The 19,843-nt window shown below is 44.0% G+C and overlaps 1 protein-coding gene across 4 annotated transcripts in view; it reads left to right on the top strand.

Moving 5' to 3' along the window:
* fgf13a (fibroblast growth factor 13a) overlaps window positions 1-19,843 on the top strand; it is a 120,450-nt gene that overhangs the window by 77,901 nt on the left and 22,706 nt on the right. For 2 of the 4 annotated variants that reach the window (XM_061234595.1, XM_061234593.1), the window contains 2 exons: window positions 10,827-10,937; window positions 18,186-18,289. In XM_061234595.1, the coding sequence (XP_061090579.1) occupies window positions 10,827-10,937; window positions 18,186-18,289 (215 nt within the window). Of the gene's footprint in view, window positions 1-3,358; window positions 3,397-5,746; window positions 6,905-10,826; window positions 10,938-18,185; window positions 18,290-19,843 lie in introns of those variants that run through there. The other 2 variants (XM_061234596.1, XM_061234594.1) reach the window with 2 other exon arrangements.

Below are 19,843 nucleotides of genomic sequence, written 5' to 3'. Positions count from 1 at the left end.
ATCCAGAGCGACGTACAACAAAGTACAAATCAATCACAAGAACAAGTGCAAAAGTAGACCTGAGAGGACAGTACAGTTCCGAGTCCTAGTGTAAACATACAGAAATTCAGAACTCTTGAGGAGTACAATCATACATGCAGTTTAAGTAAAATCCTGCACTAACAGGAGAAGTAGGACTGGTCGCAGAGCCGACACTGAAAACATAACATTCACGCAGGATACAGTAAGTCTCCAGCGGCAGAAGCTTAATGTTATTTCTCTAGTTCTGTTATAGTGGTGAACATTTCTGAGGGAAAGGCAGGTACTGCCGTGTGTGAACTCTACTCTACCAGCCCGTCTTTGCCTCAGTAACTTTACAGCAATATACTGCCCAACTTCCAGGACCGCTCTTTCCTAATACACCTGTGCTCAACTACTTATTCTAATGAATCTTGATCTTATGTAGGTGAGGTTCTAACTAGGTGTGGCATTTTTTAGCTACAGCGCAGTGGCTTGGCTGGATGGGACACAGTGAAAGCACAGTCAGTCTTGTTTCGATCTACATCGTTCTGGAGGGTTCTGTACAAGGCTCTTAATGGATTCTCCCTTGTCTGCTGCTGCACGGACCGATCTGATTTAGTCATCGAGGGAGCCTCTTAGTTTTGTAGTATTTTGTTTTTGTTACCATGGCTACAGTGCTGTTAAATTGAATTATGCTGCTCTTGCAATGGACGTGCATCATAATATTATCAGGCTTTTCATGCAGTTGTACAAAGCACTTTATGGACATTTTAAAACAAAGTGAAATAATATGTCTCTATATACACACACACACGCACACACACACCCCTCCCCCATCACACTGCACTGACACTCCCCCTGCACTGAGATGGACACCATCGCCATGGCAACAGCACTGGCCATTGCCGTGGCATCTGGCTGGTGTTGTGTAGTGCTCTTCCTTATGGCCCCAGACCCCTGTTGTTTATGTTGTTTACCGTCAGACAAAGTACACAAAGTACAGAGAAAGAGAGCGAGAGACAGAGAGAGAAAGAGATACTATTGAGACAAATCACATTCCCACCTGTCCTGTGCCCTAAACTGCTCCTCTATTGTTAAACAAATGGAAATGTAAGGCATTGGCGTGCAGTGGATTATTGATAGGATGTGTATGCAGTCTGAACATCTGCAGTCATTTAGTCAACATTGGAGTCTGCTGCTGTCAGTCTCAGCCGTTCTCTGTCTCTCTCTCTGCTCTATCCTTCTCGTTGCCTTTCGCACTAGAAGCACAGAAGCACGTTCAGCACTCCTCTCGTACGGCGGTGCCGGTTTTCTCTTGGGGGTGATAATGGCACCGATCAGAAGTGTCGTCAACCTTGAGTGTGTTTTGCTCCGTTCTGTCGCAGCTCCGCCCAGTGGCCACAGTTGGAAATTGCACCGTCGTCTTGCCAATGATGTCATCCTCGCCCACCGTGGAGGAAGACCGCATGTTGCTGAATAGCGCAGGTTGTTGGGCCATCTGTGCGCCTTTGTTTCACAGCAGAGGTGCATGACAGCATTGTGGCAGGGCGCGCCCTGACGTTTTACACATCGGCGACAAAGGGTAGCGGTAACCGAATCAAGAGATGAAACCATTCGTACAGTGTTTTGAAGACACACCTGTAGCAGTAGGAGGGTGTTCGATTGAATTATATTCAATTACATTACATTCATTCAGTAGCTCGCCAGATTGACTTAAAGTAGCCTACAATGTGAAATAATTGTTCCAGATATTCTAGACCAAGGCCTTCATTCAATGCGAACTTAGTCAGCACTAAATCACTATATATCACGTATATATTGCCTTTTTTTATCACTAACGTTGTGAACATTGACAAATAAAAAATGTTGACTTTGGCAAAAAATAGTTGAAGCCATTCTTGATTCGATTCAGACCAAAGACTGTGATCTCAAATTCATGTCATTCCGCAATTCCGTGGAAAGCTTCGCACCCCTGTATCACGTGTTTAATAAGTAAATCCATATTGCATTTATATTTGATTGAACTGCACTGTTAAGAATCGGCAGTGGCCGTTCTCGGACTGATAGATGTTGCGAAAAGAATCTAATGTGGATCAGTAGCGCCATCTCGTGTACGGCGCTGCATCTCGCTGGTCCGTAGTGCAATTCAAATTTGTCTCATTGTGTGCAGACAGTTTCCGTTTCATAGTAGGCCTATTGCATTTACAATACTAGATGTGGTTTCGGTCATTTTGTTGGTCCCATATGTTTAAAGTGAAAACGAGACCTGTACGGGCCTATAAGTCTTACCGATTCCTGGTGAAGGAAGCAGCCTCATTTGTATAAAATACACAATCCTGACAGGACAACTGCTTTCAGTCAGTCAGTCAGTCCCACTGTCTCCATCTTTTAATGCCAATTGAAGCGAAGATTGGATGTAATATATAGCTAAAGTGTTTTGTAGTGACTTTTAAACGGAAACCGCAATCATACAAAGCCACTGCCGCCACTGGCTAAATTAATGAAATTATAGAATCCCAGAACTATGACCGCCTTGATCCTTACAGGCACGATGGAAATACATGTCGGAAAATGTCATTTTACGTTACAAAGTATTACTTTGTTTATCTCCATAGAGAAACCATTATTTAGTTCTTTATTTAACCCTAGCATAGGTATGAAGCGAGAAAGCTCACAATGAACCATTTTGCCCGACAAAAAACCTTTCTGACTAGATAGGGTTCTTCTATGGAATCATAGGATTTCTTTTTTAGAGAGAGAGATTGTACATTGTTGGTTCACTCAACAGCTGCATGGTGGGTCTTTTTATGTTATTTTCTTGTAAAACGGGATGGGACATTTCTAGTGTGGGCTCACGGCGGCTCTTAAATATGAATTATTCAGCTTGCCTGAGTGTGCGGGCGCATCAAAGTTCATTGCTTAAACGCTCTTCTAATGTCCATTGATGTGCATTGATGCATCAAGGTCCAAAGTGGAGAGGCAGGCATAACTGGTTTAGCCCGCGCATTAAGGTATCGTTTTACAAGCGTTTTTTTTTTTTTTTTTTTTGGTAATCCGAGAATAAAGTCTTGAACAGTAAATACAGATTCAGTGCGTGTGTTCGATTACTTTTTTCATCTGGGAGTACAATGTTTTCCGGATCAACGATGCCTCCCGATGAATCATTAATGAACATTGTACAAGTCATAATGGCCTGCCACTAATATCCATTAATGATCTCAGAACACCACTCGTAGTAGATTGATGGTTTCGCGTCGATGCCTAAGAGAATTCTTTAAATATGGCTAAAACTTAGTAGCATCTTCTCAATACGGTGTACGTACGGCACGCACTGAGTGACCGGCTTTTTGGCTCTCCGCGAAAGCATGAGTTTTCCTCTTAGGAAATCAGCATCAGGTATGAAGTGCATTCTTTTCTTGCCTGTTTTGAAATTGCGAGTTTATTTTATTGTACTTTTCAGCAGGCTAGAGTAGTGTAGCTATTTTGTGACTTTCTTTTTGACCTTATATCCTTTCAGTTTTAGGAGACATTTTTATTGCATACGTGGTTTATTGCTTTGTGATATTCTGAGATATTTCTACCATTTCTGTATCGTACCTAACTGCTGAGTAGTACAAAATGAATGTACGTAGTTGTCCTTGGTGCTGAAATGTGTCTCATTGGAGCTGGAAGTTGCTCAGATCTCAACTGAAATTCTGAAAGTTGTTGACAGTGTGTAAATTAAATTAAATTACAAATGCGACCGTAACGTTGCTGGTACCTGGCCAGTACAAAACTTGAGAGGAACTGTCCTTGGTTCTGAAACTAATATGTCCCTGTTGATGGACGTTCCTCTGTTTTCAGCCATAATTCTAAAAAGTGCGGAAATTGTGTCATTCACTTCGCACAGTGCTTCGCAATTTGTGTTCTAGTTTTTGACTTGTTGTAATCTAGCACAGTATGATTTAAAGAATATATATATTTATGTATTTATATACTTACATTACAGACATTGTAATATTTCGCGTGGTAATTATTATATAAATTCATTTTAATTTAAATTGTATGTATTAGATCATATTATTTTAACTATTGAAGAGCATGTGTAGAAACTGTGTAGACGATTAAGCCAATATTTGTTTTGGGCGGTGCCTTTTCTGTAAATATATGCTTACATGAGTTACGGTCTGTGTTGAACCTTAAAAACCGGTTGAAGTTTACGTATTTGAACATATCCATAGGCTATTGGCCGTTCGTATAGTTTAATGAGCATTTTATACCGTAGATGCAGTATAAACTTTTGTTGCGTTAATGTTTCATGATTTACGGTTTTATTGTGAATGGTTGGCTTGGAACTGTAGGTGGCACCATTGTGACGGCGTTGCTTTGATGATCCGCGGTGGATAAGAAAACCGGAGGGTACTGGAGTTGGAGTGCTTTGCATTGCCATTGAACAAGTGTGTTTTTTATTACGATCTTTTGTTTACGCAGGAGTCATTGTTTGTGTGGGTCATTGTCAGATTGTAATGTATTTCATCCCACATACACAGCGAGGGAGAGGAGTTTGGCCATGCCACACTTCATGCGTGGTCGTCCTTCCTTCGCGAACTGGTGTAGCCTTCCATGCACATGCATACTCAGAGTTCCCCTCATACACAGATTAATGTATTTGTATGGCTTTCTGGGATCGTTGGTTGTTTCTGGCGGCCAATTAGGTACACAAGCTCACCTCCAGTACGCCATGTAACGTATTACAGATAGCAGCGCCCACCCGCGGTCTGTTCATCGTGCTCCACGAGGAGCTGTTGGTCCGGGCGTTAAATTACGAATACAAAAAAAAATACAGGAACCCATTGAATATTATCATTTAAATATATATATTCATATTAGGCATACTCTTGAAATAATTTCAGCTATAAGTAATGTAATTTAACTTGCTGTGTTTTGTTTTTGCCAGTAATTGAACTGTTTGACGTGTTACAGTTTGTATTATTATAATGACGTTGCAGCAGACGTTGCAACTGCTATTACAATTGTGATTTTATATTGGTATTCGTATGGGACTTCGATGTCATGTTGTCCCGGGTCATTTGATTGCACTGCTACATGATCTGGTTTTGACTGTGGATACCTAAGATATTTCTGCGGAAACGCATCCATTCGTTCGACCTGCTTCCCTGCACTGCTATGGTAACGGGTTGCTTAAAAAGTACGTTTCCTGTGCGTTTGCCACATGCTCGTTCTGATACACTGAGACGGGTGTTGGTGTGTCTGACGTGATTTTCGAGTTCAGCGCGCGGTTTTCTTCAGCTATTGCAGTCCACCTCAAGAGGGTTGTCATGTCGTGTGTCTGTGTGTGACTTAAACTAAGCTAAGGGCTGTTGAGTTGTCGAGCACCCCGTGGAATTGCCAGGTTTTGTCAGAGACAGTATTTGATAACCACAGTCACGTCTGTTTGGGTGTCTGCTACAATCTACAGTGCGCCGTGGCAGCAATCGTTGAATAAATCTCTTGCTATTGCGCTCCCACGGAGCTCAGTAGTAGGTCTAACAGTAGGCAGAGCGTCACGCAGCCTGTGGTGTTTTCAGTATGCACCACTTGCCTAAGTGATTCATCTACCATAGTTTCAATTCCAGCGCGGTTTTTATGTTTATAGGTTACGATAGTAGCGATTTGACAAGCTGGAGAATCGAGCTTTTCTCCCACACGTTCGTTCGTCGAGAGAGTCCAGCAGTCAGGGCAGATGTGAATTTTCGGAATTGGAGAAAAACGTTTTCTTTTTGTTCAGTGTATTGTCCTATTATTAAATTCGTCGTTCTCAATTTGGAAGTTGTATAAGCAGAATTTTGCAAGGAAACTATCTCTTGCTTCATTAAAACCACCGTGATTTCGCAGATTTCTGCAGCGAGAGAGGGGAGAATTCATACAGAACCTTGGCAAGACCGTCCGTCCGGACACCACATTTGAAATTAACTATTGCCTCTCTTGACATAAAACCAAGGAACATAGACAGAAAATGCTCAATGTATCGACCATTTCTATTATCAATCTTACGGTATTATTTACTTTCTATTTTTACCCCTCACCAAAACATATATGCTACTTGTGTTCATATATGTGTGTGGCGCTTTGATTCAGTTGAGACACATTAAGATGTACAGTAAACATTCTATCTTCGTCGACTAACAGGTGTTTTCCTGGCTGCGCATTAGAGGCATTTCATAGGCACCTGCGCCTTTCCCCCCCACGTGTGCTGTCAGAGGTTTAGTGGAGAGATGCACACCATTGTCGGCTTTTGTGGGGACATGACTGTTGTTTTTAGTTGAGAGCCTCAGACGATGACATAGTTGCGAATCTTGTGCTTTTGGTTAGGCAGTATCACGGTTTGTTTCTACTGTATGGATGGAGCTAGTGCTTCTTGTTTTGTTGAAGACTACTTTTCTGAGGGAAAAAAATGCACCGATACCGAGAGACGCCCAGCACAGCAGCAAGTTTTACAACCATCAACCAGCACATATAAAGTGGCTATATTCAGTGTTAAGGCATATTGGAAATACCAGTGAAACGTGAATTTCAATGCGGAATCACATTTGCTAAGTGAACGAAAAATGACTTCCTTACGCCTTTAGGCAGTGTGGATTTTGTAGTTTTCGCGAGCGAGTTAAATATCCTTCGACCGCTGAAGGATTTATTTTTTCTCTGGAAGTTTTTTGAACTAAAACCGTCAAACTGGCTATGGCTGCAGCGATCGCCAGCTCCCTCATCCGGCAGAAGAGGCAGGCTAGGGAGCGTGAGAAGTCGAATGCCTGCCGCTGCGTTAGCAGCCCCAACAAAGCCAAAGGAACATGCGAGAAACCCGGCAGGCTGAGTGTTTTTTCTCGGGTGAAACTCTTCGGCTCCAAGAAACGGAGGAGGAGACGACCAGGTCTGATGTTGGCAGTATTTCCTGCACAGTACCTCATCATCACAATCATAAAGAATGTTGTTGTTATCAATGTCATTCATTCATTCATCATGATCAATATTCCACATCACAATTTGCTGCCGCATCTGTTTTTGTTTTGTGTTTCCAACAGAAAGCTATCAACTTTCCCCCGTTCGCTTTATTGAGAAACAGGCATAGCTGTTACAGCACAACATTTTCTTTCAGTAGTAACGGTGGAGGATAGGCTATACCACGCTCCGGCGCCAACACTACTATATCTGAACGTCGACAACGGAAAGATAGATAAATATGTCATATGACGGAAAAAATTGAATACTACAATTTTAGTACGGTACGTTAGTTATAAATCTTCAAATTGTGATATTTAACGCATATTTAAATGTCTGTTCAGCGTTAGTAAGTTTGTATACTTGAAGAAATAAATCCAAGTGCACCAAAATTTCAAACAATAGGCCAAGTTGCAGTGACAGACTTCAGTTCTCTGACAAGTATCCTTGCCACACACAGTAAAATGTCCTGTGTGAAATCAACTCTTAGACTCTTAGAGTAGGCTACATTTGGTCCCTACTGGATGCATATGTACTCTGTCCGTTCAATTAACACTGAAAATTTTGCTGTGTGCAATTCTTAAAATGTTCATACATACTCTGAATCATTCTGCCGTTATTGTGTCACCAAAACATTGCTAAATAATTATGATAACAGTGTGAAATAGCTCAAAATAGTGTAGCTTTAATATGTTGCAGTTAATGTGTTATGCCAGCCATATATAATAAACTTTATGGGTGACCATTGCGACTGCAATGTGTTTCACTTGGTTGCGCTGCAAACGGTTAACTTCATCATAAAGCAATTACACACAAACATATAACAGGATCCTTTTATGGTGCATATTGCTCTGATCTACAGTCATGCACGGATCAATATTGTGGTATTAATGACAATAAATGCCACCCAGTCATCATCACTCATAAAACGGTATTATGTACTGTTAGGATTAATTGTGCACAATTCACACATGCACTGTGAAAAATGATACACCGTATCTACCCGATAGAATTAAGGTAACAGATTACAAGTATTATTATTGAATAAATATATCAAAGCGCAGTACAAATGATGCTTCTCATTGACCCATTCATACACACACTTCCACACCAACGGCGACTGGCTGCCATGCAAGGCGCCGACCAGCTCGTCAGGAATAATTGGGGGACAGGAGCCTAGCTCAGGGACTCTTATTGAGTATTGTGTATTTTGCAGTTGTGTCATTTTTTTCAGTGTGGTTGCTTAAAGTAATATTATTACGAATGGTTGATTGAGTCATCATTTAAAAGATCTTAGTGTTGACATTGCCTCTTGAATAGTAGGTCAAAGTTGGGGTGACAATGGCCGTTCGGGGGAGTGCTTTGATTGGTAGATGGGAGGGGTCAGGAGATTGATTTTCTTAGTAGAAAAATACTCCATCTCAGGTCTCAGATGCTGCTGAAGGAGCTAAAGACCCCCCAGCGTCTGCTGTTTAGATACACTGCGATTTCTTGGTCAGGATGTCTTTGGTTTGGTTTTTAGGCAATAGATCCCTGAGAATGCATTTTGGGCTATCATTAGCAATACGTTTTTTTTCTGTGGTTCATATCATATCATATCATATGAATTTCTTCCTATTTTGGAAGTGTGACTTATCTATAGACCAAATCCATATGGACATGCCTTCCCAACGGTCCGTTTTGCACAAATATTGTATTTTCATGTGAAGATTGCATGTCCTTGTGTATATACCAGTGTACTTCTGCGGAGAAGCACGATCAGTCCCATAGTGACTCCTCGCCCTGTTGCCCCCTCCCCCACCCCCTCCTCTGTTTGCCTGCAGAAGAGGGTGGGGGGATGCTTATATAACACACATGTACCTCTGTAGCAGCAGAAAACTTTCAGATTCTGCTGTTTGTACAGAGATCCCCAAACTGCTGCTAGCTCCTGTCTGTACAGAGATCCCCAAACTGCTGCTGTCTGCTGTGGTAGAGTCAGTCAGGTTGGGGAAACAAATACACTGCCACAAAATGCATTGTTCTACACTGATCCCAAGCCACTGCCACTCAGACATTGGGTTACAAAATGTATGTGGCTGTGCCCCAATATGACACGTATGTTTAATGTCTGTTAATAAATTAATACCTGCTTTATTGTGTCATTAGAGGACTGGACTCTGGAGATTGAATACCTTAGCCTGGATTAATTTATTCAGTATTTATGTCGGTGACATACTGAACCACTGCCTTTCACAAATGTTGTGAAGTTGCTATAAAACTGTGGCATCAAAATAGAATGAGACTGAGTTTTTGTGTTTGCGCATACAGTACCATTAGCACTGACAAAATAAGTAATTACCCGCCATATTTGGCACAATTATGGAAAAGTGCGACAATAGTATTTCTGGGAGAAGAGTTTTTACAGCACTCGTTCGCGGCACGACTGTCATAATTGAATGAGAAAGCAAACGCGTGAAAAGAGCGACCGTATCCGCCCTGGTTAAGTTTGAAACACGGCGCGTGCGGTGCCGCGAAGAATCAAAAGTACGAGTATCGCCCTGGCAACCTTTGAGAAGGAATACAAAAGGGGAGAATTGACAGGTGGAGGAGATGAAAGACGAGATGAAAGGTTTGGTAAACCGGCGTAAAGGACAGCACTCGGGTGGCAGAGAGCTGGAGTAAGCAGCGCTGCGGACATAAAACAGACTTGAATGAGTTTGTCAGCTTCGGTTTAAATTATGTAGCAGGAACGGAGGACAAGCAGTAACCTGCTTTCCGCGGTTTGACTGGTTGTCATTCTCCACAGTCCTCAGATTAAGCACGAGTGCACTAAAGGTACATAAAGTGCCAGAAAAGGTACAAAAGCTTGTCGCTGGAGTGGTACCTCATTGGTGCATAACATTGTACCCATTGCCTTTGGATTACTAATGAATTTGTACCTTTTTTGTTCAGTACTTTTCCCTCCCAAAAACAACAGTATTATATGTCTTACTTAAAGAACAAAATGTATCCTTTATTTCTGTGGCAACAGAGTGTGGCAACATTAGGCCAGTTCCTGAACATGCATGTTTCAGCACTTAAGGGTTTGGTGTAATTCATTGATTGGCTAAAGAGCCGCAACCCTTATTTTTCAAACCCGAAATAGTTTTCTGGTTGACAAGAAAGCAGAAAAATCAGAATATAGTGACAGCTCTGTTAAAAACACAGGACCCTGAAGGGATGTACTGGACACACTGGCAGTAACTACAGTACCCGAAACATTGCCATCAAAGCAGCTGATCATTAATGAAAATTTAATCAAATCCAATTAGTTAAACATGATTAGTTTCGGTCAGTTTATTCAGCCATTTCCCGCAGTGTTTGATATCAGCCAGCTGCTGGTAGGTGATCGATGCTGCTTTGACTGTGCGCTGCCTGTGTGCGGGCCTCTCTCACTGTGCCGCTGTGAGGGGCTGTGTTTTTCAGCCCTTCCTGTCCCTACACAGGCTCCGGCGCACGCAGTCTGATTTTGAGTTGATTTGGCCCAGTGTTGATTTAACCTGGCCTGTTCCCTGGCTTGTTATAGTTGGGTCGGTGTGAGCTGTCAATCTGCTGCCTTTCTGATGAGTTATTGAACTGAAACAGGAGTGATGAGCTGGCAGTAAGAACACTGTAATTGGTGACTGGGTTTTCCCTGGGGAGAGGCGGTGCATCTCTGAAAAAACAATTGTTATTTCTCGGATGATTTCTAGTGTTGATTTAACTGTCTCTCTCATCCCTCTCTCCATCCCTCTCTCTCTCCCTCTTTGTCTCTCTCCCCCCTTCCTCTCTCTCATCCCTCTCTCTCTCCATCCCCCTCTCTCTTCCTCTTTCTCTCTCTCCATCCCTCTCTCCAGAGCCCCAGCTGAAGGGGATAGTCACAAAGCTCTACAGTCGACAGGGCTTCCACCTGCAGCTGCAGGCTGATGGGACCATTGACGGGACTAAGGAAGAGGACAATGGCTTTAGTAAGTCTGCAGAAAACTCCACTGTGACCATTCCCCACACAGACTCTCTCCTGTTACTGTATATCTGAACCAAACACCACTGTGACTATTCCCCACACAGACTCTCTCCTGTTACTGTATATCTGACCCAAACACCACTGTGACTATTCTCCACACAGACATCCCCCTGTTACTGTATATCTGAACCAAACACCACTGTGACTATTCTCCACACAGACTCTCTCCTGTTACTGTATATCTGAACCAAACACCACTGTGACTATTCTCCACACAGACTCTCTCCTGTTACTGTATATCTGAACCAAACACCACTGTGACTATTCTCCACACAGACATCCCCCTGTTACTGTATATCTGACCCAAACACCACTGTGACCATTCTCCACACAGACTCTCTCCTGTTACTGTATATCTGAACCAAACACCACTGTGACTATTCTCCACACAGACATCCCCCTGTTACTGTATATCTGACCCAAACACCACTGTGACTATTCTCCACACAGACATCCCCCTGTTACTGTATATCTGACCCAAACACCACTGTGACTATTCTCCACACAGACTCTCTCCTGTTACTGTATATCTGGAGCCTGTGCTTTTCCAGGAGCTCTATTGTACAGGGGGCCCTTGTGTAAGCCCTTGGTTCTACCTCTCATTGTCTGTTCCTTTCATCTCTTTTAATCTCTACCTCTCTCGGTATCTCTCCCCCTTTTCCTGCTTCTTTCATTGTCTCCGACCCTCCTCTTACCGTCTCTCTCTCTCTCTCTCTCTCTCTCTCTCTCTCTCTCTCTCTCTCTCTCTCTCTCTCTCTCTCTCTAGCTCTCTCACTCTGTTCACTGTACTGATTATACTCCTTATTGGATCAGTATCAGTATCTGTACATCATTCCTTCATTCCATCTCTCTGTTAAATTATTTTGACCGCCAGCGCCCCCAGTGCCCGTGTGTTTCCAAAACCTTGCCCTCTGGTCAGAGCAGACCTGCGGGACCTGAACCTGAAAACGCAGCCAAATTATGACCCTTCCAAGATTCCCTGTCAAACTGATATACGGAAACAGGGACTGCCATGGTTTACCTGTGTGATACTGCAGTGGAGGGAGAGGCAGTTCTCATCATCGAGTCGGAGACATTTCAGGGTATATTTCTGCTTCATCTCAATGAATTACATGGATAATTTAATAATTAAAAAATACATAATCATATTAATAATAAAATAAAAAAGACATTTTATTTTTAGAGCGATTTTCAAGGTACTCAAAGGTGCTTTACATAAAAGTGATACAGTAATTAGAATGCAATTAAATGGTACAAAAAAAGAAGAAAATTACAATCAAAGAATTAACAGAGACATTAAATTAGGCATTAAAATCTGCTTTAAAAAGGTGAGTTTTGAGGGATTTTTTAAAAACGGAAAGAGAGGAAGAGTCTATTAATAATGCTTAATGAATACAGGTGTCCATATCAACGCTCATTAGATCAAACTGATATTAGGTTAAACTTCCTTTGTTTGCCTACGCACTATATCCCAGTAAAGTCATGCACATTCAGGTGACATATTCAGCGTACCTGAATGCTGTTCCCCTGGATGTACCTGAATGCTGTTCTCCTGGATGTACCTGAATGCTGTTCTCCTGGATGTACCTAAACGCTGTTCTCCTGGATGCCCCTGAAAGCTGTTCTCCTGGATGTCCCTGAAAGCTGTTCTCCTGGATGCCCCTGAAAGCTGTTCTCCTGGATGCCCCTGAAAGCCGTTCTCCTGGATGCCCCTGAAAGCTGTTCTCCTGGATGTATGGCACTAAGATGGCCGCCATGCAGCTGGCAGTGTGGCAGGGTGAAGGAGCAGGCCCAGTAGCTCTGTAGCACAGTTTGTCAGACTACACATCTGATTCAGGCAGATGGTACGCTGAACAGATGGGATGACTTATTTTTCCTTTGTCGGGGGCATAGCTGGAGTGCTGAAAACAGACTGCCTTTAAAGCCGTCACAAAATGTTTACGATTTCTGTACAGCTCTCCACTTGCTGTCAGATGGACGTTTATATTCCTTCCTTTAAATTCAAACTGTTTTATTTTTTTTTGGCGAGAGAGAGAGAGAGAGAGAGAGAGAGAGAGAGAGAGAGAGAGAGAGAGAGAGAGAGAGAGAGAGAGAGGGAGAGAGAGAGTTAAATCGACACTAGATGAAAATAACTTAAAAATAAGAATCTTTTATTTGGAAGTCTACTGCCTCTCCCCAGTGGAATCCTGGCAGCAGTCAGAGTGTTCTTACTGTAGTAGAGACACTTTTTACACCCAGCTCATTACTCCAGTTATAATACTGTACAGTGACTCATCAGAAAGCCAGTAGATTGACAGCTCAGACTGCTGAGGCTTAACAAGCCAGTGAAGGCGCCAGGAGAATTGGGGCCACAACAGCTATCCAGGGAAAAGTGTTGATTTCATTTATTTGTATCGCGCTTTTTACAAAACAAGATTGTCACAAAGCAGCTTTACCAAGAACCCAGGCCTGAGACCCTAGGGCCACACTTACTGTGGATAGAATCCAGGCAAACTAAGTCATGTGCTGTACTATCTTCAGAACTCCCGCTTTCCACACACTTATCCTTATCCTAACACAAATTACACCATATCCTGTACAGCTGTACAGGAGGTCACTTTGACACCTTGCTGACTCACTTAACTGGGAAGAGGCTGTTCCTGGTGTTGACACCCACTTCTTAATGCTTCCCCAAAACCGCACAGCTTTTTTGATTCACCACCCCTATCAAAGGGAAAGAGCTAGTTATGCCATTAAGTGCTGACTGAGTGTCAGGACACAACTGGAAACGCAGATGGTATTTAGGCCACTGGCTCATAATTCCACAGCTTTACCCCTCTGTGTTAGCCTGCAGTCGCAGAACTTTGTTGCCTGCGTGTTGAGAATCTTTGTTATGTAACTACAAGCCTCCTTTTTCACTCCAAACATGTTTATTTCTGAAGACGAAATTAAAAAGCTACTGGAAAAAAAGTGAGTTTTTTTTCCCGCTGGTACAAAAATAGCGTTGTTAGGAGCCCTGGTGCTCTTGTCTCCATGGCAACGGCAGCACAGGTCGTTTTGGAGCTCATGGTGTTGGTTGGTGTCAGTGTGATGGTGGGAGAGGGCCTCAAACTAACCACAAAACACACACACACACACACACACACACACACACACATACACACACACAGACACACACACACACACACATAGACACTTATACACACACAAAGCATAGACACATGCACACACAGACACACACGCACATGCACACACACACACGCATACTGTATTGTCACGTGCACATTCATAACAAACGAACATGGACTGAAATCTGAGCATTATTTGTACTCTTCACCATTGAGAAACATTCTGAAAGCAGCCAGTAGCATTTAAAGTGAAGTGCTTTACTGAAAACAAAAAAAGTAACCTGGATAATTGGATAATTGGATAATTGGTCACCAGTTTTACAAAACGGTTGGTAAACACTTATCAAAGTGAAATAGTTGCAGCCAATCCTGGTGTTTGATTTCTGTACCTGGTGTTTGATTTCCTGGAATCATTTGTCAGTGTTTTGAGAGATGGTGATGGTGTGCGTTTATGTATTTCATCCCGGTTACATTAAATCCCGTTCCAAGGGAACTATAGCAGTGTTGCCCCCGCCTGGAAATCAAATCTTAACACAGTAATCCTGCTTTGTGGAACAAGGCCCATGTCCTTAGCCATTGTACTTCTGTGTATTGCTGCCATTGCTGCATATGAAATTATTCGGTTACTGTTTTTAAAGGCAAATAAGACTGAAACTATCGACTGAAAAAAAAGAATCCTGCATCCCTTGTGCACTGTGCCCTGCACAATGACGACGGAGAGGATGGGGCACTGAGGTGGACTGATAGGAGGAATGGGAGTAAAGCAGGTGTACTGAGCTCACCGTTCAGATTGTTGTTCTTTCAGAGGAGCGATGGAGATGAAGGAGGGAGGAGAGGAGGAGGGATAGGGGGAGGGGTGCCACCGATCGCTTAAAATACAGACTTGTTCTGTAATAATGTAATAATATGCATCGCATATCAAGACCTTACAGAACATCATTTATTCGGTATTTTCCCTTTGGTTTGACATTGTAAGAATGTAATGCAGAGTAACATTTCCAGAGGTCTGAGAGATGCAGTGATAGGGTGTTAGATATGTCGTATGTTGTTGAGATGGAAGCTGAGGCAGTAAGATGGGGCGACATGGCTCAGGCGGTAAGAGCAGCCGTCTGGCAGTCGGAGGGTTGCCGGTTCGATCCCCCGCCCGGGCTGTGTCGAAGTGTCCCTGAGCAAGACACCTAACCCCCTAATGCTCCTGATGAGCTGGTCGGTGCCGTTGGTGTGTGAGTGTGTGTATGAATGGATGAATGAGAAGCATCAATTGTACAGCGCTTTGGATAAAGGCGCTATATATATGCCAACCATTTACCATTTATTTGTGCGTTTGTTGAGATGGAAGCTCTAGTAGGGAGGGAGGTTTGTTGTGTGTTTTTGAGGTGGACGCGCTCGTAGGGAGGGAGGTTTGTTGTGTGTTTTTGAGGTGGACGCGCTGTAGGGAGGGAGGTTTGTTGTGTGTTTTTGAGGTGGACGCGCTCGTAGGGAGGGAGGTTTGTTGTGTGTTTTTGAGGTGGACGCGCTCGTAGGGAGGGAGGTTTGTTGTGTGTTTTTGAGGTGGACGCGCTCGTAGGGAGGGAGGTTTGTTGTGTGTTTTTGAGATGGACGCGCTCGTAGGGAGGGAGGTTTGTTGTGTGTTTGTTGAGATGGAAGCTCTAGTAGGGAGGGAGGTTTGTTGTGTGTTTTTGAGGTGGACGCGCTCGTAGGGAGGGAGGTTTGTTGTGTGTTTTTGAGGTGGACGCGCTCGTAGGGAGGGAGGTTTGTTGTGTGTTTTTGAGGTGGACGCGCTCGTAGGGAGGGAGGTTTGTTGTGTGTTGTTGATGCTGGCTGTCGCCTCTCAGAGATGGGTGGGCGGTTGTGTTTGTGGCTGTGCTCCATGGGCGCAGAACCTGCTGCCTCTCTTAAAGCGTGTAACACACACACTGAGCGTTTAAAACATGTACTCAACGGGCCAGTCTCATACACACACACACACACACACACTGTACGTTTAAAACATGTACTCTACGGCCAGTTTCACAAACACACACACACACTGTGCGTTTAAAACATGTACTCAACAGGCCAGTTTCATACACACACACACACACACACACTGTGCGTTTAAAACATGTACTCTATGGGCCAGTTTCACAAACACACACACACACACACACACACACACACACTGTGTGTTTAAAACATGTACTCAACAGGCCAGTTTCACAAACACACACACACTGTGCATTTAAAACATGTACTCAACAGGCCAGTTTCACAAACACACACACACTGTGCATTTAAAACATGTACTCAACGGGCCAGTTTCATACACATACACACACACTGTGCATTTAAAACATGTACTCAACAGGCCAGTTTTATACACACACACACACACACACACACACACACTGTGCATTTAAAACACGCACTCTACGGCCAGTTTCACAAACACACACACACACACACACACACACACACACACACTGTGTGTTTAAAACATGTACTCTATAGGCCAGTTTCACAAACACACACACACACACACACACACACACACACTGTGTGTTTAAAACATGCACTCTATGGGCCAGTTTCACATTCAAGGTACCAATCAGCTCGTCGGGAGCAATTGTGGGTTAGGTGTCTTCCTCAGGGAAACTTCAGCACAGTCAGGGCAGGGGATCGAACCGGCAACCCTCCAACTGCCAGACTCTTACCTGCGGAGCTAATGTCGCCCCAATATTGGCAAGCATTTCAGTCCCGAGAAACCGGTTGAGGTGATTTAATTGATCAATTAAAGCAGTTGATTACACAGTCACAGTCACTGACATAAACTTATTTGTTTCCTCATCATCAGACACTTTTTCAGGGAGCCACCATTTGTGTGGTCAGCCATCTCTCTTTTCCCGTGGGTGATTGGCTGGCGGGTCTTTGGGGAGTAGATTTACAGCGGGACACAGTTCTGCTGGGCAGAGCCCGGTCTTGGCTCGGCATGCTGACCGCCCCTGTAATCAGAATGGGGCAGGAAAGAGCTTGCTGGAAGGAATGCCCCATGGGCTCATTCAGCCTGCGTGTGACGGGTGGTGATGTAGTTACACAGCGGTATAGATTATAGGCCGGATGATGCAGTACCTGTCCGCTCCTCTCCGCAGGGCTTCCCTGTGATGTCTGTTTCTGGCCTGTCTGTGGGGGTTCCCTGTGATGTGATGTAGGTTTCTGGCCTGTCTGTGGGGTTTCCCTGGGTTATCGGCCAGCGGGGGGATGGGCGGCCTGTAGCGTAGTGGCTAAGGTAAATGACTAGGACGCACAAGGTTGGTGGTTCTAATCCCGGTGTAGCCACTATAAGATCCGCACAGCCGTTGGGCCCTTGAGCAAGGCCCTTAGCCCTGCATTGCTCCAGGGGAGGATTGTCTCCTGCTTAGTCTAATCAACTGTACGTCGCTCTGCCAAATGCCAATAATGTAATGGGCTTGGTGTTTGCCCTTGTGCTCCTCTGTAAAGTGTCTTTGTGACAGTCTTCTGTAAAAAGCGGTATACAAAATTAAATTGAATTGAAACAACATAATGTAATATAAGGTAATGAAGCGAACAGGCCATTCAGCCCAGCAATGCTCGCCTTTTCCTATCACTAAATTGTACCTAATGCTTAGTTTACCGAAAGCTACATAGTATCGAGCACCACGGCATCCCAAAATGCATTGGGGCCACCTTGTTGGGCGGCACGGTGGCATAGTGGTTAGCCCTGTTGCCTCACAAGAAGGAGGTTCTGGGTTCGAATGGCGCTCATCTAGATCATCTCTGCGTGGAGTTTGCATGTGTTCCCTCTGTTTGCGTGGGTTTGCTCATGCTACTCTGGTTTCTCTATGCTATGGCCTTTGCAGTCGCCAGATCTCAACCCAGTTGGTTTCCTCCCGCACTGGGAGACATGCATGTTAGGTTAGGTGTACTCCTGTTATTGCCCTTAACCAAGGCACTGTTGCTGTCCACTCCTCCTAAGCTTGTTCTAAGTATGATGGGTCAACTGCAGAGGACAAAGGACCACACAGGGGTGAGTAAAGTAGGTCTTCTCCTCTCAGCAGTCTCTAACCCCAGCTCTGTCCCCTTTGCAGCCATGTTCAACCTCATCCCTGTGGGGCTTCGGGTCGTGGCCATCCAGGGGGTGCAGACCAAGCTCTACCTGGCCATGAACAGCGAGGGCTACCTGTACACGTCGGTAAGTCCCCCCGCGCCCTGATTGGGCCCCAGCAGTCAGGTGATGCCATGGGGTGGGGCCTCTGGAAGGAGGGGGTGGAGTTTGGCTGAAGTAAATTTCATAGCTTTTTTTTACACTGCAAATTTTTTTTTATTATTATTAAGTGTTTTAGTCTCAGTCTTATGAGACTTAAAATCTATTTTGTACTGAAATAGACAAGTAGGAAATATTAGCTTGTTTGAAGTTACTGTGCTGTTTGTATAACATTTTCTAAACCCATTGGCAAATCTTGAAATATGTCAAACTGGCTCACCTAAAAAAGTAATAGAAAATAGAAAGGATTTGAAGCATAAATAGGAGACTAAAATACTTGCTGAGATTTGCTCAGTTTTGGGGGTTTTTTTGCAGTGTATTGGTTAGTGTTTAATATCAGAACCGGTGTAGAGAACATAGCAGCAGCTGTTCATTATGGCGGAAGAACCAGCCTGTTTATCGGAGAGATCCCAGCTGACTGACAGTCACCTGGCCTCTGCCGGTGCCAGACACACACACACACACACACACACACACACACACCAGAGCACCGACCTTCAACTCTCCATCAAACAGCAGACGTTCGCTGCGTGTCCGCTTCAAACAGCTGTGCCGAGGCAGTCGTTCCAAACACCGTCCGCACCCGGTGGTGTGCGGGCCAGAACACCTGACCTTCTGCCTTACCCCCCCTCATTCATCCCCACACCCTCAAACGCTCCACTCACCCGCAACTTCACCATTTAACGTGTTTCTTTTTTATCTTTCCTCTACATCTCTGGCACGTTTTAGAACCTAATTCTGTACTTCTGCATTTTTGTATGAGCGATCGCCTTGGAGAGATACCTGAATTTGCAACGCAAACCACCCTCCAAGGACAAAATATATCTATCTATGTATCTATCTATCAGTCAGCCTGTCTGTCTGTCTATGGCTGTCTGTTTGTCTGCCTGTGTCTGTCTGTCTATCTATCTATCTATCTGTATGTCTGTCTGTCTGTTTGTCTGCCTGTGTCTGTCTTTCTGTCTATGTGTCTATCTATCTATCTATATGTCTGTCTGTCTGTCTGTCTGCCTGCCTGTGTCTGTCTGTCTATCTTTCTGTCTGTGTGTCTGTATGTCTGTCTGTGTCTGTCTGTCTATCTTTCTGTCTGTGTGTCTGTATGTCTGTCTGTGTCTGTCTGTCAGCCTGTGTCTGTCTGTCTGTCTGTCTGTCTATCTATCTATCTATCTGTCTATCTGTCTGTATGTCTGTCTGTCTGTTTGTCTGCCTGTGTCTGTCTTTCTGTCTGTGTGTCTGTATGGCTGTCTGTCTGTTTGTCTGCCTGTGTCTGTCTGTCTGTCTGCCTGTGTCTGTCTCTATCTCTCTATCTATTTGTCTGTCTGTCTGTCTGCCTGCCTGTGTCTGTCTGTCTATCTGTCTGTCTGTTTGTCTGTCTGTCTGTGTCTGTCTGTCTGTCTATCTGTCTGTCTGTGTGTCTGTATGTCAGCCTGTGTCTGTCTATCTGTCTGTCTGTCTTTTCATCTGTCGATCCTGCAGTAAATC

Source organism: Conger conger, chromosome 3 (genome assembly GCF_963514075.1).
Source record: "Conger conger chromosome 3, fConCon1.1, whole genome shotgun sequence".
Lineage (NCBI taxonomy): Eukaryota > Metazoa > Chordata > Actinopteri > Anguilliformes > Congridae > Conger > Conger conger.
This window is presented reverse-complemented; position numbering and strand designations above follow the sequence as displayed.